At 61.9% G+C, this 22,034-nt stretch overlaps 11 protein-coding genes across 11 annotated transcripts; 8 read left to right on the top strand and 3 right to left on the bottom strand.

Moving 5' to 3' along the window:
* Positions 1-289: 289 nt before the first annotated feature.
* Positions 290-1,480, top strand: RHTO_03794 (NUDIX hydrolase domain containing protein; the record flags this gene model as incomplete). Its single annotated transcript, XM_016417463.1, has 3 exons — positions 290-468; positions 537-711; positions 776-1,480. The coding sequence occupies 3 exons, from the start codon at positions 290-292 to the stop codon at positions 1,478-1,480; spliced, it is 1,059 nt and encodes a 352-aa protein (XP_016271115.1).
* Positions 1,481-2,794: 1,314 nt separating this feature from the next.
* On the bottom strand, positions 2,795-5,317 carry RHTO_03793 (amino acid transmembrane transporter; the record flags this gene model as incomplete). Its single annotated transcript, XM_016417462.1, has 10 exons — positions 2,795-2,908; positions 2,971-3,268; positions 3,325-3,687; positions 3,852-4,026; positions 4,175-4,466; positions 4,530-4,549; positions 4,621-4,703; positions 4,770-4,823; positions 4,928-4,985; positions 5,083-5,317. 10 exons carry the CDS (start codon positions 5,315-5,317, stop codon positions 2,795-2,797), a joined length of 1,692 nt encoding a protein of 563 aa, XP_016271114.1.
* Positions 5,318-6,036: 719 nt separating this feature from the next.
* On the top strand, positions 6,037-7,230 carry RHTO_03792 (DNA replication complex GINS protein SLD5; the record flags this gene model as incomplete). The annotated part of the gene is made up of 6 exons (XM_016417461.1): positions 6,037-6,468; positions 6,524-6,658; positions 6,718-6,800; positions 6,860-6,942; positions 6,998-7,070; positions 7,134-7,230. The coding sequence occupies 6 exons, from the start codon at positions 6,037-6,039 to the stop codon at positions 7,228-7,230; spliced, it is 903 nt and encodes a 300-aa protein (XP_016271113.1).
* A 415-nt stretch (positions 7,231-7,645) lies between these two features.
* RHTO_03791 (set domain containing protein) lies at positions 7,646-8,934 on the top strand (the record flags this gene model as incomplete). Its single annotated transcript, XM_016417460.1, has 3 exons — positions 7,646-7,684; positions 7,744-8,789; positions 8,853-8,934. 3 exons carry the CDS (start codon positions 7,646-7,648, stop codon positions 8,932-8,934), a joined length of 1,167 nt encoding a protein of 388 aa, XP_016271112.1.
* A 156-nt stretch (positions 8,935-9,090) lies between these two features.
* Positions 9,091-9,944, bottom strand: RHTO_03790 (protein of Chromosome transmission fidelity protein 8 family; the record flags this gene model as incomplete). Its single annotated transcript, XM_016417459.1, has 2 exons — positions 9,091-9,621; positions 9,711-9,944. The coding sequence occupies 2 exons, from the start codon at positions 9,942-9,944 to the stop codon at positions 9,091-9,093; spliced, it is 765 nt and encodes a 254-aa protein (XP_016271111.1).
* Positions 9,945-10,299: 355 nt separating this feature from the next.
* Positions 10,300-11,608, top strand: RHTO_03789 (polysaccharide lyase family 14 protein; the record flags this gene model as incomplete). The annotated part of the gene is made up of 5 exons (XM_016417458.1): positions 10,300-10,659; positions 10,719-10,875; positions 10,962-11,073; positions 11,132-11,354; positions 11,435-11,608. 5 exons carry the CDS (start codon positions 10,300-10,302, stop codon positions 11,606-11,608), a joined length of 1,026 nt encoding a protein of 341 aa, XP_016271110.1.
* A 601-nt stretch (positions 11,609-12,209) lies between these two features.
* Positions 12,210-13,354, top strand: RHTO_03788 (Carbohydrate esterase family 4 protein; the record flags this gene model as incomplete). Its single annotated transcript, XM_016417457.1, has 5 exons — positions 12,210-12,432; positions 12,496-12,660; positions 12,772-12,936; positions 12,999-13,090; positions 13,172-13,354. 5 exons carry the CDS (start codon positions 12,210-12,212, stop codon positions 13,352-13,354), a joined length of 828 nt encoding a protein of 275 aa, XP_016271109.1.
* Positions 13,355-13,448: 94 nt separating this feature from the next.
* RHTO_03787 (acyl-CoA oxidase) lies at positions 13,449-16,135 on the bottom strand (the record flags this gene model as incomplete). Its single annotated transcript, XM_016417456.1, has 10 exons — positions 13,449-13,622; positions 13,680-13,901; positions 13,965-14,618; positions 14,673-14,851; positions 14,905-14,974; positions 15,038-15,240; positions 15,316-15,416; positions 15,483-15,561; positions 15,623-15,653; positions 15,716-16,135. The coding sequence occupies 10 exons, from the start codon at positions 16,133-16,135 to the stop codon at positions 13,449-13,451; spliced, it is 2,133 nt and encodes a 710-aa protein (XP_016271108.1).
* Positions 16,136-16,433: 298 nt separating this feature from the next.
* On the top strand, positions 16,434-18,043 carry RHTO_03786 (uncharacterized protein; the record flags this gene model as incomplete). The annotated part of the gene is made up of 8 exons (XM_016417455.1): positions 16,434-16,540; positions 16,583-16,735; positions 16,798-16,838; positions 17,015-17,171; positions 17,245-17,443; positions 17,581-17,653; positions 17,719-17,795; positions 17,861-18,043. 8 exons carry the CDS (start codon positions 16,434-16,436, stop codon positions 18,041-18,043), a joined length of 990 nt encoding a protein of 329 aa, XP_016271107.1.
* A 283-nt stretch (positions 18,044-18,326) lies between these two features.
* RHTO_03785 (uncharacterized protein) lies at positions 18,327-19,775 on the top strand (the record flags this gene model as incomplete). Its single annotated transcript, XM_016417454.1, has 3 exons — positions 18,327-18,770; positions 18,836-19,287; positions 19,358-19,775. The coding sequence occupies 3 exons, from the start codon at positions 18,327-18,329 to the stop codon at positions 19,773-19,775; spliced, it is 1,314 nt and encodes a 437-aa protein (XP_016271106.1).
* Positions 19,776-20,118: 343 nt separating this feature from the next.
* RHTO_03784 (uncharacterized protein) lies at positions 20,119-21,606 on the top strand (the record flags this gene model as incomplete). The annotated part of the gene is made up of 4 exons (XM_016417453.1): positions 20,119-20,532; positions 20,589-21,060; positions 21,126-21,495; positions 21,579-21,606. 4 exons carry the CDS (start codon positions 20,119-20,121, stop codon positions 21,604-21,606), a joined length of 1,284 nt encoding a protein of 427 aa, XP_016271105.1.
* Positions 21,607-22,034: the final 428 nt, after the last annotated feature.

Below are 22,034 nucleotides of genomic sequence, written 5' to 3'. Positions count from 1 at the left end.
CATCGAGGGAGCAGTGCAAGCAGGAGGACAGCGACGAGTGAGGAGGATGAAGCGAGAGAGAGAACGATGCGAACCCCGCCAACGAACAAACGACGACGACGGCAAGCCTTGCAGTGAACCCGCGCATCTCCTCGCGCAACACCACCCACCACCCTCACTCACTCGCCTCGCGCTGACGAGCGACGACTGGGCTGTTGTGACTGCCTTGGCTGGACTTGGACTGGACTGGACCGCTCGCTCTCCCTGTGCCTCTCCCTCGCACGACCACCCGCTGGACTCGCTGGACTCGATGACGGCACTCGCACCCCTCCCAACGCCCGCAACCAGCGCACAGCCAGCGCCGACGAACGACGTGAACCTCTCCTCGCTCGAAGAGGCCCTGCGCACGACGCTAGCAGACGCGACAGACCGCACGAAAGACGAGCTGCGTCGACTCACTTCGTACCGCGCTCCGGCTGCTACCATCGAGTGCGTCCCTCCCCCCTCTCTCTCCTTCCTGACTTTCCTTACTCCTGCTAACGAGCGACCCGGCGCAGGTACCCCAAACCCAAACTCGCCGCCGTCCTCCTCCTCCTCCACCTGAACCCGCGAGGCGAACTCAGCGTGACCCTCACGACGCGCTCGAAGAAGCTGAGGAGTCATCCGGGCGAGACGGCGTTGCCTGGCGGGAGATGGGAGGAGGGAGACGGAGAGGGGGGAGTGTGGACTGCGGTGCGTGGCGCGTCGAGCCTGAGCGAAGCGAAGGGCGAGGCTGACTTCCGCGTGCGCTCCACAGCTGAGGGAAGCAAACGAAGAGATTGGTCTCCCCCTCCCTCCTCGCTCTTCCGTCCCTTCCTTCCCCTCAACCTGCCCATCCTCCTCCTCGTCGTCGACAGAAGGGACGCCCCCACACCTCCTCTACCTCACCACCCTCCCAGCCTTCACATCCCGCACACTTCTCGTCGTCCTCCCCGTCGTGTACCTCTTGCTCGAACCGCCCTCGAGCGCGGACAAGTGGTTGGATGAGACGCTAAGGGTGAACGAGGACGAAGTAGATGCGGTGTTCCATCTTCCGCTCAGGAGCTTCCTCATGCGCGACCCTCCTTCCTCCGACAAGTCCAATCCGCACCAAACTCGCTCCCGCCCTCCGCCCGGCACCGAGTTCCTCCAACATTCCTCTCAAGACTTCACCTGGCTCCTCTCCCTTCCCTACCGCCTCCACTCTTTCTCCCACCCCCATCCACTCGTCACACCGAGCGCAGTAACGGGGTTGACGGCGGATATCGTGCTCGAAACCGCGATTAGCGCTGCGCCTCCGGGACCAGGGGAGGAAGAAGTTGGGTTTGAGAGAAGCGCGGAGGGACAGATGACGTGGAGTGAGATTGTGAGGGAGGCGGTGAGGATTCATGAGGAGGAGGAGGGAGGAGCGGGAAAGGGGGAGAGGGTGTTGGGAGGAAGAGTTGGGAGGAGGGAGGGGGATGAGAGGACTAGTGCGACTTAGGTCGGTGGGCCGGGGGAAAGTGAAGAGCGAGGACGGAGGTGCAGAAGGAAGGCCGATGGCGGAGCTGGCTCTTTACTCGACGTCCTCTCAGGTCCTCGTCGTGCGCCGACTCTGAATCGCACGCGTCTCTTTCTCTCTCGACCACACACTACCGACTCGACTTCCCTGCGCCTCTCCCCTCGTCGTACAACGGCTTTCCGGACCTCGCATACTTCGCTCGCGCGCTTCTCTCGCCCCTCCCGCGTCCTCTCTCGCCTCACCACCACCTCGATCCTGTCCGCTTCTTCGCCTCTCCGTCTTTCTCGTCGTCGACGACTTCTCGACCTCCTCCGTTCCCGTCGATGAAAGGCTTGCGTGCGGGCACATAAAGGGTGCGGGAGGAGGGTAAGAAGTGTTTGACGTAGTTGAGGGCGGGAGATGAGCGAGGCGCGCGCGGAGGACGTGGAGGGAGAGCGGATGGCGGTGGAGGGTGATTAGCGAGCGGAGGAAGGGGAGGCAGGGAGGATGAGGAGGGTGAGGGTGGTGGCTGGATCTTCGCTCGCTCGCTCGCTCGAACGCTCCCGCTCTCGATACCCTCCCGACCCAACACCGCACATTCTCGCGGCACCGCTCGCTCGCACGCGTCTCGCATCCTCGACTTCGCCCGAAGGCCTCGACCTTCTCCCCACCTCACCAGCTTCTTCCGCATTGGCTGTCCTCGCTCGCGTCACTCTCTCCACTCACGGCCTCACGCGCCTCCAGATACCTTCACCTTCTTTCGAACACCGTTTCTCGCTCGCCTCCGTCTCGTCCTCCACCCGCACGACTGGATTCTTCGCTTCCTCCTTTCTCAACGTCCCGGCTCCTCAAGTTCCTTGCGTCTCTCGCTCGATAGGAAGGAGACGAGGCGAGGGAGATGTCCTTGGCGAGAGAGGAGGGGATGACAGGACCGCGGCGGAGCTGGCGAGAGGTTGGCAGTGCGACTTGAAAGGAGGGCGAGGGGTCTGGACGGGCAAGGGGGGGACGGACCAGGCGACGCGAGCGAGGGAGACGAGGGGGTCGAAGAAGGATGCGGATGGAGAAGGAGGAATAGACGCGGAGAGGAGAAGAAGGGACGGGCGGAGCGGAGGTCGGTTCTTTCCTAGCTCGGTCGGCCTCTCCTCGCTTGATAGACGCAACGCGAGACGTGTAGAAAGACTTGACAGTTGGATGTCAAAAGAAGCTAGAAATGCGAAGTATTGTACAACGACACTCTGTTGGAGAGCGAAAACCGAGAACACCACCGAGGAGAACCGCCTAAAGCGAGTCTAGGGGAGATCTAGAGAGGGCGCACGTCTAGAAGAGCCAGTTGACGAAGCGTTCCCAGACGTTGCGGGGTTCGCGAGGGACGGGAAGCTTCGAGGAGTCGAGCCGGCCGGACCAGAGGTCCATGTCGCGCGCGCGGACGAACTGCATGAGCGCCATAATCATCAGTCTACTGCGCAGGATAGCGAGGAGACGCTCAGACACACCCGAGTGCCCTTGAAGAGCTTCCACAGCAGGATGGGAACGATAAAGATGGGGATGCCGATGTAGGACGCGATAAAATCATTGGCGTTCCAGTTGCCCTTGAGGAAAACGGAGAAGCCCGAGACGAGCGTGATGATCACCGACCCGACGAAGCCGTACCAGGCGGTGAACGGCTGCCAGCGACCCTTCCAAGGGAAGGAGGAACGGTCGACGCCCTGCACCTTGCAGGCGCGGTAGAAGCGGATGTATGCGAAGCAGAGCGTGGCCCAGGCGATGAGGCCGGCGACGGTGGAAAGGTTTCTGCGGGAGGAAAGGATGAGAAGGTCGTCCTTCGACTCGTCGAGCGTGGAACTCACTGGAGCCACGCGAACGCCTGACTGGCGCCTCCCGAGCCAAGCGAGAGGTACGCGAGGGGCCCGAAGGCGAAGGAGGTGAGGACGGCGACGTAGGGCGTGCCGTACTTGTTGGTGCGGCCAAAGACGGATGGGAGGTGCTTGTCGGCCGCCATCGAGACAATCATGCGGCTGCCGACCCAGCAGTACGAACTACCTGCTGACCACGCCGAGACGAGGACGCAGGCGTTGACGATGCTCGGGAGGACGTTGATGCCGGCTGCCTTCATCGCGATGGTCCATGGCGACGCGTTCGCGTTGCCGGCGCCCGAGACGAGGTCCGGGTTGCGCGGGTCGACGACCATGCCCATGAGGATCGAGCCGAGACTGCCGAAGGAAGAGAGTCAGGACATGAGGCGGCGAACTTGGGAAAGGTCGAGCGTCGGCGAGCGAAGGGGGACAACGTACACGTCTGCGAGGTGTAAAGGGGGGCGCACAGGGCATCAATGCGTCAGCTACGAGTCACGATAAGGCGAAAAGAGTGGAAGAACGCACAGAAGAAGCCGATTCGCCAGGTAACGCGGTCCGCAGCCTTGGGGATGCTCCGGTGCGGGTTCTGCGCCTCGCTTGCTGCAATCACAACCACTTCCACGCCAATGTATGAGAAGCTAGCGTTGACTAGAGCACTCAACATGCCGAGGAAGTGGCCCTTAGGACCGGTAATGCCTGAGTTTTGGGAAGGAAAGGAGTGTTGTGAGGCGGTAAGGCGGGTTGAGGGGTGCAGCATGTGAGTCAGTACTTCTGTACTAGTAGCTCGCACGTTGGAGCGCACGAGGAAGCGTCAGAGGGAAGTGGGAGAGCCAGCCGAACGCACCGTTGTAGTTCGTCCAAGGTCCGGGTTCATTCCAGTAGTGGAAGCCCGTTCGCTTGTGATTCGGCGCTCCGCCGAGAGTAATAACGAGCGAGACGATGATGATGCCGAGGAAGCACAGGATCTTGACGATGGCGGTAAAGACCTCCGTCTCGCCGTAGACTCGGACGGGCATGAGGTTGATCGCGATGATGAGGGCGAGACCGACGGAGATGACAACTGCTGGTGTGATGTCGGTCCAGTACGAGACGATGATAGCCGCGGCGGAGACCTCGGAGGCGATGGCGATGGTGTACTGCGTCGAGGGAGGGTTGTCAGTCGCGCAACGCAGCGAGACCCGGAAAGCTTCGACACTCACGCAGTAGCCGTACGAGAGCGCTTAGTAGAACAGAGAAGAGAGCGTCAGTACGCGGCAGAAGCGGGAGAAAGGACGGAGGGAAGTAAGTTACCGAGTGAGAAGCCGACGGCGGGGTCGATGAACCGGTTCGCCCAGTGAGGGAAGGAACCAGCGGTGGGTATCAGTGTCGCAAGTCTGTTGAAGTAGACAGGCGCTGTGAGTCCGACAGCAAGCTGAGAGAGCAGCGACTGAAGTGCGTACTCAGCGATGGACTGCATGATCGACCAGAGAACCGTGCCGACAATCGAGTATGCGCTGTTGGATAAGTATAGCGTCAGCTTTGGTGCCGATTGAGAGCGGTGCGTAACGAATGGCGTGGAGTCGAGAAGCGAGAGGTGTAGATACTCAGCGAGACGTACAGGAGAAGTCCAGCGGGTCCGCTCTTCGCGTAAGCACTTCCCGCACCGATGAACAGACCTGAGAAAGAGGGTTAAGTGTCAGCTACAGAGCTCCAAGCGGGAGAACCTCGACAAGGCCTCCTCCCTCCTCCTCGAACGCGAGAAAGTAAACGCACCGGTTCCGATTCCTGAGCTGAAGCCAATGAACGTGATGTGGTACCGACTCAACGTCCGCGCGAGATTCGCATGCCCCCCCTTCTCCGGGTTGATGACCCCATCGACCGCCGCGCCATGGAGGACCGACCCGTCTGGGCTGGCTTTCTCGATGTCGCTCTTGTGGTCGCCTGGAAAGGCAGCTGGGGCGGGAGGGATGGAGGGAGTGTGGTCGATCACGGGCGAGGAGGGGGACATGGTGAGGCCGACGAAGGAGGCGAAGGGAAGTGGCTGAGGAAGAGAGGGAGTGGTGAAGTGGCGAAGGGCGTAGGCGGCTTGACTGGACGCCCTGGTAACTTAGTGTCGAGAGTGCGAACGAGGTCGACGAGTGATGAGCTGCAGATGAGGGTGCGCTTGAAGCAAGCCGGAGCGTTCCTCGGGATGAACGGAGCTCAGGCGCCGAGAGTCCAAGGTGGTGGCTCAGCAGCTGGGGCGGGGCGGGTGCAACTCAGTGAGAAAGTGTGCAGAGCAGGACGAAGGAGCAGAAGGAGAGGCAAGCACGCCAGCAGGCCGGGGCTTGAGAAAAAAAGCTCTGCCTGGTCGAATGTGCGGGGTCGGGCGGGATCAGCGGAGGGCTGGGGTCGAGCACGCCTTCGGACAAGGGTTTGCACGGATTGTACGAGTCGAATGGTGCGAGAATGGAGTCACTTTGCGCCGTACGAGTCGAGGCAAGCCGTCGGAGAGGTTGTCGTGGACGAGGAGGCGAGTGCGGAGCGAGCGGCACTCGTCGGATCACGGTACAAGGCCAGGGCGGTGGTGTGCGTCCTCGTAAGCGTGTCTGCGGTGTCAGTGAGCCCTGCGAAGGCGGTTGAGCAGCACTTTGAGCGAGTACAAGGGTCGACGCCTCCGAAACTGATGAAGTCGAGCGTCGCGTCCTCCTCGCGCTCACACTCTCGCAACCAGGACGACAGGCCGCCATGAGCAAAGCACAGGCGCGAGGAGGCTTCTTCGATGACGACGACGACGACCTCCCCGAGTCGTACCAGTCGACCACCGCCGCCGTCGCAGGAGGAGACGACTCGCTCGACTTTGGACGCGACCTCTCGCCGCTCGGCGGGCCTGCGCCGGTCAGGGAGGACAGAGGGAGCTCGGTGGGCACTGGGAGCAGGACGGCGGGCCGCGTGTCGAGCGTGACGGGTGCGGCGGCGGGCAGTTCGGTGCGAGGGTGGGAGAGTTCGAGAGGGGACAGCCCGTCTCTCGAGGATATCCTGGGTGAGGGCAGCGGCAGGGACAAGGCCAGGAACGTGCAGCGGCTACTGCGGGCGTGGCAGAACGAGATGGGCGCACCGGAACTCCTCCGCTTTCCGAGCGAGCTCGTCGAGAAGGTGGTCAAGGACCTCGCGCGGCGGGTGAGTGCCGCTCTCTTTCCACCACTGAAGCACTTGCTGACAGTCTCTCTCACAGCGCGAGCTCGTTCGGAAGGCGCAGTCCACGGCGGGCCAGGACGAATCCTTCTACACGGCAGCGAGCATCGTCGCAGTGGAGAACATGCGGGTCGCGCACGCCCTCAAGATGTACACACGCGAACGGATATGGAAGGTGTGTGCGAGTATGTATGCGAACGGCGGCATGCGGCGCTGACTTTGCCGATTCGACAGCTCGAACAGTGCGCCGAGTACTACCTTTCGCAGCCGGACGCGCATGAGCGGCTATACGCGAACGAGATTGCGCATGCTCAGGGGTACGTACACATTCTCGCATCCCCGCAACGGGCCCTGACCCGTTTGTTGCGCCGCGCAGCTACGTCCGCCTCGTCAAGGCATACCAAGACGCGTCAGCGATGGACGCCATGCCCGAGCAGGTCACTCGACAACCTCCGCCGAGTGAGCAGACAATGCTTTCTTCTATCTGGACGATGGCTGACCCGCTGGCTTGCAGTGCCAACACCCGACTTTTCGAAACCCGTCTTCCTCCGAGCGCGAAAAGACTGTCCGCCCGTCGTCCTCCCCGAGTACGTCCCGCCGCTCCTCCTCTCTCTCACTACTCACTGACCCCTTGTGAATGCGCTTGACAGCGGCGAAGTCATCACCTTCATGTCCGGCTCGCAGCACATGTGCCGCTACAGCACCGTCCGCGCCCTTCTCGAAGCAGGCGACGTCGAGCTCATTTGACCAGCCTCTCTCTCTCTCTCGCATCCGTACGCACGCCCAGCAGTCTCTGTGATTGTTGTATCGAGTATTTCGTTGCTCTCGTCGACGAGGAGACAGGGGGAGGGCGATCAGGCCCTTTGCGCCAAGAACCTCGACTTCGGACCTCCTCGCCTCGCTCCTTCGCAGCCTGGCTACTCCGGGCTACTCCGGGCTGCTGACTCTCTGAGCCCCAGTCGACCACTATCGTCGCTCACGACGCCCAGCGCCTTCTCCCGCCCCTCAACAACTCTTCCTCAACTCCCCACATCCCGACCAACTCGAGCAACGTCTGACGCCGCCTTTTGCGCTCCGCTGGACTCGCCGACTGCTTGCGCGCGCTCTGGACGTTCTGTGTGAGACTGAACTTCGCCGGGCAACTGTTTCTGCGGAGGGCGAGATGAGCGGGATGAGCGTGCCTCGACTTGACCCGCTCGAGGTGAGTTCCTGTTCATGCCTTGCCTGTGTCATTCTTGCTGACAGGTACTCCACCGGCAGCCCACAACGTCCTCAATCGTCTCGACTTCCACCTCATCCAGCCGATCTTCTCCCTCCTCCCGCTCGACTCTCCCCTCCTCGACTTCCTCCCTTCCGCGTTCCTCCGTCCAGCTCACGCCCTCCCTCGTCCTCGCATCCTCGCCCTCAACATCTTCTTCGACCACCCCCTCGCTCGGCCTCTTCGCCACCCGCCCTCTCGAACCCGGCACCCTCCTCTTTTCCGAACCACCACTCCTCACCTGCTCGTCCTGGCGGGACTTGCGCGCCACCCTCTCCTGTTCGACGGACGAAACGCGTACCGCCTTCTGGAGCCTGGCGAACGCCTTCCCGGACGAAGCCGAGGCAGAGAAAGGCATCTTCGACACCAACGCCTTCGCTCTCGATACCCACGGTGGGAAATACGGCCTCTTCCGCCTCACATCCCGCATCAACCACTCTTGCGCGCCAAACGTCAAGACTTCTTTCGTCGCTTCGCGGGGACGGATGGAAGTGAGGGTTGTGAGGAGGGTTGAGGAGGGTGAGGAGGTGAGGAGTAGTTATTTGCCGCCTGGGGAGTTGGTGCGACTTGGAAAGGACGAGAGGAGGGAGAGGTTGGAGAAAGGGTGGGGTTTCGAGTGTGCTTGTGAGGCGTGTCAGCGGGAGGGAGGGGAGGAAGAGGCCCTTCGAGCCGAACTACGGACGATCCTCGACTCCCTTCCCCGTTCCTTCTTCCGCCCACTTTCGCAAGACCCAACACTCATCCTCCGACACGTCTCCCGCGCACTCGACCTCCTCGACCTCCTCTCCCTCTCGCCACTCTGCACCTCCCTCTTCCTCCTTCCGGCATTCAAGACCTGCGTCCTATCGCACGACACACGCTCAGCGCGACTCTGGGTTCGACTCGCGCTCAAGGTGGTTGGCGTAGTGGAAGGCGAGGGAGGAGAGGGGTGGAGGCGGTGGGAAAGTTGGAGGGAAAGGCCGGAGAGAGCGCTGGAGAGAGGCGAGGGAGGGAAGGGCTGGGCCAAGAGGGATTTGTGGAGGGAGACGAGGGAGGCTATTGGAGATAGGTGCACTGGTATTCGTTCTCGGGCAAGGTTAGCTAGGCTGACCAGCTTCGAGTCTTTCCGTAGGCTTGAGGCGGACGAGCAGAGTAGTGGGCCAGGACAAGGCATCGTAGCGCGGTTATCGAGATTGTTCGGAGCTGAGCAGTGATACAGGTGTTGCGTCGCTCGTTCAGCCTCGACGAAGGAGACGAGAGAAGAGCTGGGAGATACTGGCGAGTGGTCCTCTGCATCGAGCGAAGCGTACTTCGCTCGTTTTTCGCTTGCTCAGTCGAGTAAGCTCCGCTTCATAGGTCACTCTGCTCCACTACGCTGACCCTGCCCCAGCATCCTTCCCCGTCTCCGGCGCACTCGTCCCAGCCTTCTCCTTCTCCTTTCCCTTCGTCCCCGTCGCCGATTTCCCAAAGAACCCACCCAATCCCCCTCCACCTCCCCTCTTCGCCCCCGCCCCTCCAGCCCCCCTCTTGCCCCAACTCTCCAACGCCTCCCTCTTCCTCTCTCCGAACCCAGGATCCGCTTCGGACGAGACATCGATCAAGGGCTCGGGGCGGCGCGAGAAGACTAGTTTGTGAGTTATTAGCGCGGCGAGGGATATTTGTGGTTGGTCGCTGCTGGAGGAGGAGGAGAGGGGCTGGGAGGGAGAGGAAAGAGTAGGGCAGAGTTTGCGACGCTTTGTTGAGCGCGGATCGGTGTCGTCGTCGTCGTCGCGGGTGGGGGCGGAGGAGGACGAGCGAGTGGTGCGGAGGAGGGCGTAGGGCGTGAGCAGTTTCTCGACTTTGCCTTCGAGGCGGTGGTGCGCGATTCGGAGGACCGGTTTCTTCTGCGAGCGGGTGGAAGGCTGTTTGTGAGGTATCCGTCACAATCTACCAGCATTTGTCGAGACTGCAAAGTCCAAACGAACGCAAGAGAGAGGACGGCGCGACTCACCGGATCCGCCAAGTCGACTTTCCCGACCCTGACGCCCTCCATACTCGCTCCCGCCGCGTCTCCCGCCTCACCAGCCCCTTTCTCATCGGCTGGCGGCTCGAGTATGCCCTGCAGCTCGAGGAGGAACGGCTGCGAGTCGATCCAGATGAGCGGAGGGTCGGAGGGGCTGGGAGTCGACGAGGGGTCGGCGAGTTGTGCGAGAAAGGCGGGCGAGGGTGTGAGTGGGATGCGCATGTTCTGAATGTGCTCGTACGAGCCGAGTAAGCTGTGTGAGCGTGAGGACGAGGTTGAAGAGCGGCGCGACGCGTTGGCGTCTGCGCGCGTTGGCTGGTGGACGTCGTTCTCGCAGCGTTTGCCCACTCGCACGCCCTTCGTAGAGCAGAACGTCGCACTCGCTGCATTGTCCTGCTCACTCTGCACCGCTCAGGCTTGTCCCCGTCGTCCCGCGCCAAGTACTCGTCCCGCACGCTCACACCTTCTCCGAGCGAACAAGGGCGCGACGGCACCCGCCTGGCTGGCCTAAACTGCTCTTCTGCTCCTCAGCCTGGCCACACGAATCGACTGCATCGCGCTGCAAGTCGCCGTGACGATGTCGGCGACCCAGCTGTCCCTCCCTTCGACCATCGCCTCGTCCGCCTCGCTCGCGTCGCTCTTCTCTCTCCAGCCATCCTGGTCCTCCTCCGACCCTCCATCCACTGCCGCAACCGCCGACCCCTCGCTCGTCCAATCCCTGCTCTCCTCATCCTGGGCTCTCACCTCCTCTTCCACCGCGACCTCCTCCATCTCCGGCCTCGCCAACCTCGCATGGGTACCCGACCCCTTCGACTCGAGCAACTCCAAAGCAGTCCTACGCCTCGCCTACCCGGAAGGATCGAGAGACGGAGCGCAGTTCTCGTTTGCGGCGTTTCAGAAGAACGCGAGGGTGCAGACTGCGTTGCTCAAATACGAGGTGTGCTCGCTTTCCTTTCCTAGACTCTCGGCATCTCTGACCTCGGAATGCATGAGTAGGTCGCCTTCGACTCCTCGTTTGACTTTGTGAAAGGCGGCAAGCTCCCCGGACTGTACGGCTCGTCACCATCTGCCAAAGGGCTATGTACGGGTGGAAATCACCTGCACGATTGCTGGAGCGCGAGGTTGATGTGGCGCACGGGCGGAGCGGGCGAAGGTGCGTCTTTCGCTTGGCCCTTTCCGTCCCCCTCTTCCCCCGATGACGGCGGCGACTGATTAGGGTCCCGTCGATGTCACGCTCAGTCTACGCGTACATACCGACGTACGACGGCTTCTGTGCGCAGGCAGACGTGCTGTGCGACGCAGATTACGGGACGAGTCTCTCGCGCGGGTCGTTCAAGTTCGCTCGGGGCGAGTGCGTCTACCTTCCCTCTTGTCTCCGCGCCTGATTGACACGGTACGCGTTCTCGCAGCTGGACGACCATCCATCAACTCATCTCCCTCTCCACTCCACCGCTCGCAAACGGCCTCCTCGCACTCTACTCCAACTCCTCCCTCTCGCTCTTACACACGGGAATCGCATACCGCACAAACCCCAACGTCTCGATTACGAATGTGTTGTTCAGTAGTTTCTTCGGTGGCAGCGATGCGAGCTGGGATTCGAAGGGCGGGAATGCGTATTACAGGAGGGTCGAGGTGAGTGACGGCGGAAGGCTTCAATCCCGCTGCCTGCCGCAGCGCGGTACTGATACCAGTTTTCGTCGCATCCCTCGCAGCTCTACGCCTCGACACTACCCTCGAATACGACAGGTCCAACAGTCTCGGCCTCGTTCGACAATACCATCTCGTCTTCTTCCGCCGCATCATCCCGTGCTTCGATGTTGCGAGTGATGGTACTGTTGATGGTATGGACGATGCTAGGGCAGGTGGTGGGGATGGGAGTACGCTGAGATGGAGCGAAGGGGAAGCGGAAAACGACCCGAGAGCAGAGTTCCCCGGTGCGTCCGCTGTCTGCGCAGCGTCCTGGCGACCACGCTGACGCATCTCACTCACCTGCCTTCAGCCATAACTCATCGGCGTCAGCAGGACGGGCCACGACGACGAGCCGCAAGGCTTTCAGATCGCTGGACCCGCCTTTCCTCGTCCTACGTCCACCTCCCGGCTTGCTGTGAGCTAGATGGACTCGACTTAAGCGGATCACGTTGTCTCAAGGCTTCGCAACTGCAACGAAGCCTGTCAAGACGGCCTGCGGCGTTCGTCCTTCCGCGAGCTTAGGAAGGTCAACCTCTTCCCCTCGCTCCTCCTCCTTGCTCTCTCCTTTCCATCCTCGCTCCTATCCTCGCGAACGCGGTCAACGAGAATAGCATGTTCCATCGCGTCGTCCACGGCGTCCATGGACCGCCATAGATTGACCGGTCTCGATCCTCTCGTCGAGGTCAATCGAGCGGAAACACGGTGGACGAAGGGAGGAAGGGGACGTCCCGTGCTCCTCCTTCCGCTCCATCGAACGCTCTTTGGCTGCTACTTGACCTTAGAGACGACGCAGCGACGATGGTCCGCCTCACGACGCTCGCTTTGCTCCTCTCCTCCGCCGCTATCCCTGCTCTCGCGGTCCCTGCGCGCTTGTCCTCCTCCGACTTCGACTTCGACCAAGCGGTAGCGAACTTGACGTCTTCGACGCTGGTGGAAAGGGGAGAGATCGAGGCGAGGGCGGTGAGCGTGCAGACGAAGTGTAAGAAGTCGGGACAGTTTGCGTTGACTTTCGACGACGGGCGTGCGTTTACTCCCTCTCCTTCATCCTGACTACTCCAGCTGACGTCGTTGAGGCACAAAACAGCTCTCTATGGCGGCTCAGTCGCATCATTGCTCGAATCGAACGGCGGGCGCGGGACATTCTTCGTCAACGGGTACAACTGGGACTGTATCTACTCGCCGGCGAGGGTGGACGACTTGATCAAGCGTTACAAGGCTGGGCATGTCATTGGGTCGCATACCTGGGGTCGTAAGTTGTCGTTGATGTGTTGCCGAACTTCCGCTCTCAATCTCCGTTGAGAATGCTCCCCGCTTTCCTGCACTTCTCGTGCGCCAAGTGACTGAATTCTTGGTGACGCAGACGTCGACATCGCCAAAATCACGCCCGCCCAGCTGAACAAGCAGCTCGACCTCGTCGAAACGGCGCTCATGAAGATCCTCGGCATCAAACCGCGTTTCTTCCGACCTCCTTACGGGTCGTACAACAGTGCGGCGCTTAAGGTGTTGCAGCAGCGAGGATACACCGGTGCGTCGGAGTGAGCTTGAGACGATGCGAGCGAGAAGTCTGACAAGGAGGAGGACGAGCAGTCGTCAATTGGTACTTTGACAGCGGCGACTCGGTAGGCAAGTCGGCCAGCCAGTCGATTGCGGCTTACAAGAAGATCAAGACCGGCTCGCCCGTTATTGCGCTCAACCACGAGGCGAGCTCGCGCTTCCCCTCCCGCTTTTCTTCCCTCCGGATCTGACGGGACTTCGTGCAGACCTACGAGTCGACCATCAAGACCGTCATGCCCGCCGTCATCCCCATGCTCCGCCAGAAAGGCTGGACTCTCGTCTCGATGGCCGACTGCCTCGGCCTATCGCCATACCAATCCGTCGGTTCGCCTGGCAAGCGCGACTCGAGCTGGACGTGCAATGGAACGCCTGGACCTGGTCAGACGTGAGTAAGGTAGTAGAGGCTCGTACTTATCGACTAGCAATTCCGGTTCGTGGGTATACCCGTAATATTCCGTTCTGCATCTCTAGCCCAAGGTTCTTCTACAGCTTCGCGTCGCCCCCTCCGCCCGTGAGCTTCCTCCCTCGCTCGAGGATAGGTCGGATATACTCGCGATACATCCGCTCCTGCTCGGCCTTGGATCCGATGTTCTGCTCCTCGTCCGCTTTGGCCTTCTCGAGCATCCGCTCGTACGCTGCGCCGTCGTGGTTGCCGACCTGTGCGCGGGGGCGTCAGTTCCGCAACTCTGTGCGACTATCACAAGGAGAACGCACTGTGGTGTCCAACTCCCAGTCCGAGAACCCAAACGCATCCGTCAACCCAACCAACTCCGGCAACAACTCTCTCGCGACGCCGTCAAGCGAGAGACGGAGCTGCTCGAGTGGCGCGTCTTGCTTGAGCGGAGTCGAGGAGGAAAGCGAGAGGGGAGGAGAGGGCGCGAGGATGCCGAATTCGAGGAGGGAGGGGAGGGCGTGCGAGACGCGGTGCAGGAGGAACTGCGCGGCGTCGAACTCGTGAGTACGAAGATTGACGTAGAGAGAGAGAGAGAGCGAACGTACGAAGGTGACTACCTTCTCGAGGACAGCCTTCTCCCTCTCTCCCGCTCCGTCGGTCAACAGCCCGCCCTTCCCGATCGCCTCGACCATCCTGCCCGCCAAGAACGCCTCAGCAACCGCCTCGCTAACCTGCACGCATTCCCACGACATCTCGCCGAACTTGCGGCCGGACGCGAGGAGCGAAGCGAGACGTCCGACTGTGAGGGCCGCGCGGAGGTCGAGCAGGCGCTGGAGGAGGGGGAGGGATTGCCAGTCTTTGACAGAGGTCGGCGCGGAGAGAGGGAGCTTGGGAGGAGGTGCGAGAGAGGCGAGGTAGGCGGACGAAGCAGTGAGGTTCTTGAGTGCGTCTTTCGGATTCGACGACGTCGACCCGACGAAAGCCTTGAAGGACTTCAGTGCCGCCCTCGCGACCTGCAAGTTGAGGATATAGTTGTCGCCCTCGTACGTCGCGCTCGGCAGCTCAGTCGCGTAGATCCTCCCGACGCCCGTCGAGGCAAGGAAGCCGTGGCCGCCCATCGCGCGACGGACGGTCTCGCACCCTTCAACGACGGCGCTCGAGACGTATGTCTTGAGACCGGACGAGACAGCGTGCGTCTCGGCGAGGAGGTTGGTGTTGCCGCCGGCGAGTTCGGCGGACATGGCGTGGTAGAGGTTGGCCTGCGGGGGGCGCAACGTCAGCTCAGTTCGACCTCGAGGGACAAAACTGCGCACCATGTCCTTTCCAGCGGTCATGAAGACGATGGTGTTGACGAGCTGCGGGATCACGCGCATGTAGACCGCAGGATACGAGATGACCTGCCTCTCGACGCCGTGCTGCTCCTCGCCCGGCTTGAGTTCGGGGTCTGCAAATTGCCGGCGCATGTGCAGGTAACGAATCGAGATGGTGACGGCTGCGCGAGAGGCTGTGAGCGAGGGATGCCGGGAGGAGGGGAGCGAGACGAACCTTTTGCGAGACGCCAGCTCAGGTTCCCGATCATCTGACTCCGAATGAAGATCATGCCGCCGTACGAGAGCTGCATCGGTCGTCCCATGGTCAGCACGTAGCATCGAGACGCAGGAACTCCAACGGAACGCACCTTTGAATGCAGCGGCTTGACATACGTCCCCCCATTCCTCGGCTCAACCTGCGCAAACCTCGACAGCATCTGTTTGCGCGGGATGCGGACGTTGTTGAAGCGCGCCCAGCCGTTGTCGAGCGCTGACATGGCGCCGTGCACTTTGGGGCCGATCTCGCCTGCTTCGATGCCCGGGAGGAGGGAGTGGTCTTTCATTGAGCGAACTGCGCATGGTGAATGAGACGGAGAGGATCAGTGGCGAGTTGTGGGACGCAATGTGAAGGGGAAAAGAGACATACGCTGCACGATGAAGAGGTGCGGTCCGTAGTCCTTGCCCCCGATGAACAGCCTCGCCTGGATGACACCGTGCGTGCTCAAGATGCCGAGAGCGCCGATCCACCTGGTCGCGAGAAGAAGGTCAGCCCGACTTGGCGGCGAAGGGGGGGGGGAGAAATGCCGGACGGACCACTTGGTCGCGCTGATCGTCGGCGAGTGGATGACAAACTCGTCCTTCTTCGGGTCGTACGTTGCAGTCGTCTCGAGCTCTGCGACACGGAGGACTGGTCAGCGAGACACAAGCGTAGGGAGGGGCAGGAGGAAACTCACGCTGGACGTTCGAACCATGTCCGAGTTCCGTCTGTACCCAAGTGCAGAGTTTGTAAGCTTCTGCGCTAATCGAGGAGCAGATACGCGGCGTACCTGGAGGTAGCACCCGATGATGGCGTGGTTGTAACAAAGCGGAAGCCACTCAGCCTGCTGCTCGTCCGATCCCTGGGCCTGAATGACCGGCGTGAAGGCGATCTCGTGCAGATTGAGGCCGATGGGATCGTCGATGAGCGAAACGAGTGCCTCGAGATACTCGATGTAGTCCAAATCGTGCTCGTCGACGGCCTGGAAGAGGTCTCTCGCGGCCTTCAACCCGCGCTCGATCTGCTTCGGGCGCGAGAGGTACGATTTGGAGGTCTTGTCGAAAGCAGGGTTGGACGAGATGAGCTGCGCGACGCGTTTGCGCATGTCGGGATCCTTTGAGCCAGCGAGGAGGACGCGGTGGAGAACATGAGGGTCGAACGAGGCGCGCTGGCGGGCGGCCTGGATGTCGAGCGTCGACTGTGGGGCCATGGTAGCAGCGTGCGCGTGTCTGTGAGCCCTGCGATGCGCCAAGCGAGGACAGTGAGAGGCAAGCAGCGCGAGGTCGAGGTGGGGCTGCTTCGGAGGAAGAGGTCGCCGGTGGAGAGCGTCTGAGCCGACTTGGCAGCCGCTCCGTCCGCACGACCGCAAGAAACCGCGCAAGGCAACGAACGGCGGAGCGTGGCAGCGCGTCAAGGAGGACGACGAGTGCGACTTCACCTCGCCGCGAACAGTCGGGTTTGGCAGTACTCGAGCAGCGTCGCCGTCCTGTTCGGAGCACAAACCAGCGATGGCCGAGCCAGGCGAAGCTGTATCAAGAGAACTCGAGGTTGTGGACGAGGGCGAACCGCTCCTTTGCGCTCGACGACTCGCTCAGGCTCTTCCCGTCTTGACCTGGTCGGCTGTGAGGCGCTTCACTGATGCAAGACCGTGCTGAAGGTTCCTCTCAGCTATTCTCAAGCGTCGCGCTGCGATTGTCGACGCTACCGGACCCGCTTCTCCTCGACAATTGATGAGGGACAGACGGTGTGAAGACGACGCGCGGGGCTGGGAAAGCGTATCGATACGCCTCAGAACGCTTCTCTTCACCAGGTGCGCACTCGGACTGAGCTCCTTCGCCGCCGTGGACGCGCTCACTTCTTGCTTTCTCGCAGACCTGGTCTCTTCGCTTCTCCCTCGCTTGTTCCGCCTTCCTGTACTTCTCGCTGCGCATGAGTAGGGCCTACGCTGTTAATCTGCTGCTCCGGGTCCTCCGCTGGCCCGCTTGGCCGCCGCAACATCGACCTCCTCTCGCTCGCGAACGGACCCTCCGCCTCCTCTCCTGCGCGAAGTCACTCTGCCTGACGCGATGTCACCCGACGCGCGACGCAGTCGTCGATAGGAGCTCGCGTGACGTGGCCGAGGCGGGGACTCGCACGGTCGCTCTTCGCTCTTCCTCTCTTTCCCTCCTCCTTCTCCCTCACCTCGCTCGCTCCGTCTTCAACGGCTCCTTCGCCCTCCCACGCTTACTTTACAGCCTTGATACTCGGTGCGTGACCCTCTCAACCGTTCTCCCGCCGCAAACTGACCCTTCCTCATTGCCTCCGCTCGCCTCACCGCAGCCCTTCTCCCCTCGAACACCATGCTCCGCCTCTCGCTCCTCCCCCTCTTCTCCATCCCTCTCGCCCTGCTCCTCGCCCCGCTCGCCCACGCCCAATTCTCAACCGACAACACCCCCGCCTGCTGCAGGACCTGCTACGCCTCCACCCTCACGCAGTACGACGCTATCAAGCCGGGAGAGGCGGGATCGTTGCGTGCTTGGTGCGCGGATGGGGGGTTCACGAGCGCCTTGAAGAGCTGCTGGGATCAGACTTGCGTGCGTTGCGGATCCCTCGAGGGCTTGGTCGGCAGGAAGCGAGAGCTGACTGACGGTCTCCGTCTGGATGATGCATGTACAGTCGAACCCTGCGGACGCCGCCAAGGGCCAGCAGCAATGGGACGCCGCCTGCTCGTACGCCGCCTCGACTTCGTGTACGTCCGCTCGCGCCCACCCTTTTCTCCTCGCGATTGGGCTGACGGTCCTCTCGCGCTTGCAGCCATGTGGGACCAGGCTCACTCGTCCGCCGCTGTCAAGGTCGCCACGGTGCCCGGAACCACCGTCTTGCCGCTCGTCGTGAGTTCCGCTCGCCTCCGTTTTCTCCTTCCCCCCCTAACCCGCTTGGTTTCGTCGTTCCGCAGACCTCGACCGCCGCTCGCTCCGCGTTGTCGACCGCCACCGCCGTCGCTCAGTCCGACACCGTCCACCTCGCCTCGTCCTCGACCTCCGGCGCCGCCAAACTCGTCTGCACCTCGCTCTTCGCCTTGATTGGCGCCGTCATACTCGCCATCGTCGTCTTCCTCGAGGCTGGGCCGAGTCTCTAGGCCCTCAGGAGGTCTAGGAGGAAGAAGTAGGAGGAAAAGGAGGGTCGTCGAGACCTGCTTCGTCGCTTCGCTTGTTCTGTGTTTGCGCTTCGTTCGTTTCTCTCGTAGTACATGGCACGCTCGCTTGATCAGTACCCCTTCACGTCGTCTGGAACGCGCAACTCTCTCTCACGCCTCGCACAACATTTCCTTCTCGCCCAACTCCAAGCTCATCAACCTCTCCTCCTCCTCACACACGCTCGCACACGCTCTCTCACTGCTCTACTCCGCTTGCCAGCCCAATATGACCGTCTACAAGCACGTCCAGGCGCAACAGAAGCGCGCCTCGAAGCGCGGGCGGAGGGAAGCCCTCTCGGACGAAGACGACGACTTGAGCGACTCGGACCGCTCGTCGGTCGCTGAGCAGTCTGGGAGCGAGTCAGACGAGGACAGCGACGAGGACAGTGAGGAGGACCTCTTGCCAAGGGATGAGGACGAGGAGGAATTGGACCCCGACGCTCCGAGGCCCCCTCCGAAGGGCTTCCCGACGGCCACAGAAGCGCTCGAGAACCAGATCGTCTCGAGCAAGTTCTTGATTGCCGAGCAGGAGGATGGGTCGGAGGAGGAGAAGGGGTCGGATGAGGAGGCAAAGGAGGACGAGGAGGAGGAGTTGCCGCTCGTCTGTGTGGTGTGCCCGAACAAGGTGTTGAAGCAGGGACGGATGGTCGAGGTTCATCTCGCTTCGAAGGTGCGTCCTGTTGTTCTCTCTCACTGGAACCAGGCGTTGGCTGAACCGGGCTTCGACTCGCGCAGGACCACCTCCGCCGTCTCGCCCGCTTCAAAGCGCACCTCTCCTCGCCCGACTGTCCCCCCGAACACGCAGACGCCGACGCACGGTGGGTGTCGAGCCAGATCGACAAGATGGTGTTTGAGAGGTTGAGCCGGCAGACTGCTGAGGGAGGGGCGAAGAAGGCGAAGAAGGAGGAGGACAAGGCTGCTCCTGCGTCGACGGCGCCGGTCGCTTCGACTTCCGCCCCTCCCGCGAAACCCTCCGCCACAAACTCTACCACGACTCCCGCCACTACCGCAGCGAAACCCAAGTTCTCGAAACCGGACGCCGTCGCAGCTGCTTCCTCAGCCGGCACTTCCGTCCGCGAGCAGATCCGGTTGCAGAAGAAGGAGAAGAACAAGAGGCGGAGGGAGGCCAAGAGGGAGAAGAATGAGCGGATCAAGCGGAGAAAGTTGGAGAATGGAGAAGACTTGCCGTGCGTCCTCGTTTGCTCTCTCGCGTCCGCTATCGAGGAAGTACTGACGAGTAGCCTCGAACGACCGCAGACAGCGCCCGCCTCCCAAGCGGAAGTTCATCGAGAAAGTCAAGCCGACCGAAGACGAGATCCGGCTGCGACAAGAGTGGAAGAAAGCGCGCAACGAGGCGCGCGAGAAGGGTCTCCCTGCTCCTCCCAAACCCGTGTTGGCGTACGAGTTTGGAGGGAACGTGCCCGAGGCGGTGGTGAAGAAGGCGGAGAGGGAGGCGAAGAAGGCAGCTGAGACGGGGCTTGCCGGGGCAGCGAAGGACGGCAAGAAGGGTGCGGCGAGCTCGAAGAAGGGTGGGCAGTCGCCGGCGAAGGGAAAGGCGGGCAAGGGAGGCGAGGAGACGTCGGCCAAGGCGGCGAGGCGGAAGGAGAAGAAGGCGCAGCGCAAGTCCGACGCCGCGGCGGCTCAGGAGACGGACGCGGTCTTGCCAGAGGTCTAGTCGACGACGTCTCGCGTCGTCTGCGCGCTGCATTCGACGTTCATTCGCCCTCGAACCCTTTGTCGTCGTTTCAGGTTGAGGAGAGGCTCTCCCGCCTCGCTCTTTCGCTCGCTCGTCTCGGTACGCGGTCCGCTGCCTTGAGAGCGTCGTTGTGAGCGCTGTCGAGCCCAGCATGCCTCGCCCAGAACGCTGGCCAACTTTCTCCTCGCCCATTGCGCGTCGCTGCACGCTCCCTCTTCTCGCTCAGCTCGCCTTCGATCTCGCTTTGTCCTGGCGTGTGCTGGTTGTCCTCGACGGGTGCACACTGCTGCTCTGGCACTCGCCCAACTCGCTCGAGCGGGCCATGTCGACCACCTCGTCGAAGCGGACAGCCTACTCGCTCGTCGGCGCCTTGATCGCCCTCGTCGTCCTCTCGTCGACCGTGCACCGGTGGAACAGCGGTGGAGACTCGCACCTGGACAGGCTGAACCCGACTGTCTTCTTGCGCGACCCGACCAACTCGCTCAGCTACCGCAACCACCTCGAACGGACAACCTCACCCTCGTCGCAGATCACGCACTCGCCGACGCTCACGTTCGACCACATCTATGTCCTCTCGCTCCCGACACGGCAGGACAGGCGCGAGCAGATGGAGGAACTGGCGAAAGCGCACGGGCTGAGGATCACTTTCGTCGACGCGGTGAACAAGAAAGAGCCGTTCATTCGGTGGATCGCAGAGAGGGCCGTCGAGGTGCGGGCAGAGCGGTTAGAAATCATGGTGCGTGGCGTGGGAACCCTTTCTACGGAGCGCGAGCTGACGAGGACCGCTCGCAGGCCCGCGCACGCAAAGTCGACGTCTCGACACTCGGCGGCCTGCATATCGGGAACGACTGGCTCGTCCAAACTCCCTCTCCCGACTCCCCTCGACCCTTCCCACCACGCAACGACCCGCGCTACGCCTCGCACGGCGGAAACTGGGTCGAATACCTCGAGGCGCACGCATCAGCGGGCACGCTCGACCAACTCGTGCCTTCCGACCCGCAACTGAACGTTACGGCGGCGCTATGGGACCCGAACGAGCGAATTGCAGGGAGGCAGGTCAATGAGGGTGTCATCTCGACGTTCTGGGGACACACGAGGGCGATAAAGATGATCCTCGAGAATGGAGACCGGAGCGCGCTTGTGCTCGAGGACGATGTCGATGTCGAATGGGATTTGGAGCGGCTGTGGAGTCGGATAGAGCGGCGACTACCGGAAGATTGGGAGTCGGCGTTCTTGGGTCATTGCTGGGGCAAGGAGCTGCTGAGTGCGTTCCCCTCTCACTTCTTCCTTCACTGCACGCCTGTCCAATTCACACGCTCGCCGGCGCAGAACCGCAATACCTGCATCCAAACTTGCACCGCTCCTCGATCCCGCTCTGCCTGCACGCCTACGCCCTCTCCTCCGCCGGCGCCTCGCACGCCCTCTCCCTCCTCCTCAACCCCTGGACCGCCTACCAAACCGCCGTCGACACGGCCTTCCCCTCCTTCATCTCCTTCAAACTGCTCAATTCCTTCTCGGTCGACCCGCCCTTCATTATCCAGCGTAAAGACGGGCCGAGCGATATCCAGCAGGGAGTGGGGAGCAAGTGGAGAGGGTTGTTGATGGATTCGACGGTGGAGAGGATTAGAAGGGCGAAGGGCTTGGAGGTGTGGGAGGATATGTACGATGAGAACAACCTTGACCCGGCGACGGTCTTCCGGTGCGTGCGGGCTCGCGCGGCGTTCGATTCTCTCGCTTTCTACCAGAGAGCGTGAACTGATGGCACCCACTTCGTGCGCACAGCTACGGCACAACGCGGAAATGCCACTAGCCCTCCATCCCTCACCCGCTCAACAGACACCCCTCGGTCACGCATGTTGTACCAGCTTCACTTACCCAGCCTCGCCTCTTATACCCACTCTCCTGGCTCGCACGCATCCCCTCGCACGCCCTCGCATCTTACGGTGTCGTTCGCTCCTCTCGTTCTTTGGTCCTCGTATCGCATCCTCTCGGCAGGAACCTCGCAGCGCTGGGCGCTCTCGCATTCCTTTCGTCCTTGCGCAGCCCTAGCGAGACTCGCGAGCGATGTGAACTGCTTCTTTGACTGCGCGGCGGCACGCGGCGGACTACTCGAGACGACGAAGGGAAAGGTGAAGAGGGGTATCTATCTACGGTTGAGCGAGAGGTATATCACGTTTTCGGCGCTTCTGAAGAAGCGGCAGTGTCGTTAAGCGAGTCCGGTTGACGGACTCCGATGGT

The sequence above is a fragment of the Rhodotorula toruloides genome, assembly GCF_000320785.1.
Source record: "Rhodotorula toruloides NP11 unplaced genomic scaffold Scaffold23, whole genome shotgun sequence".
NCBI classification, from domain to species: Eukaryota; Fungi; Basidiomycota; class Microbotryomycetes; order Sporidiobolales; family Sporidiobolaceae; genus Rhodotorula; species Rhodotorula toruloides.
Note: the sequence above shows the minus strand (reverse complement) of the source record. Positions and strands in the feature narration are given on the sequence as shown.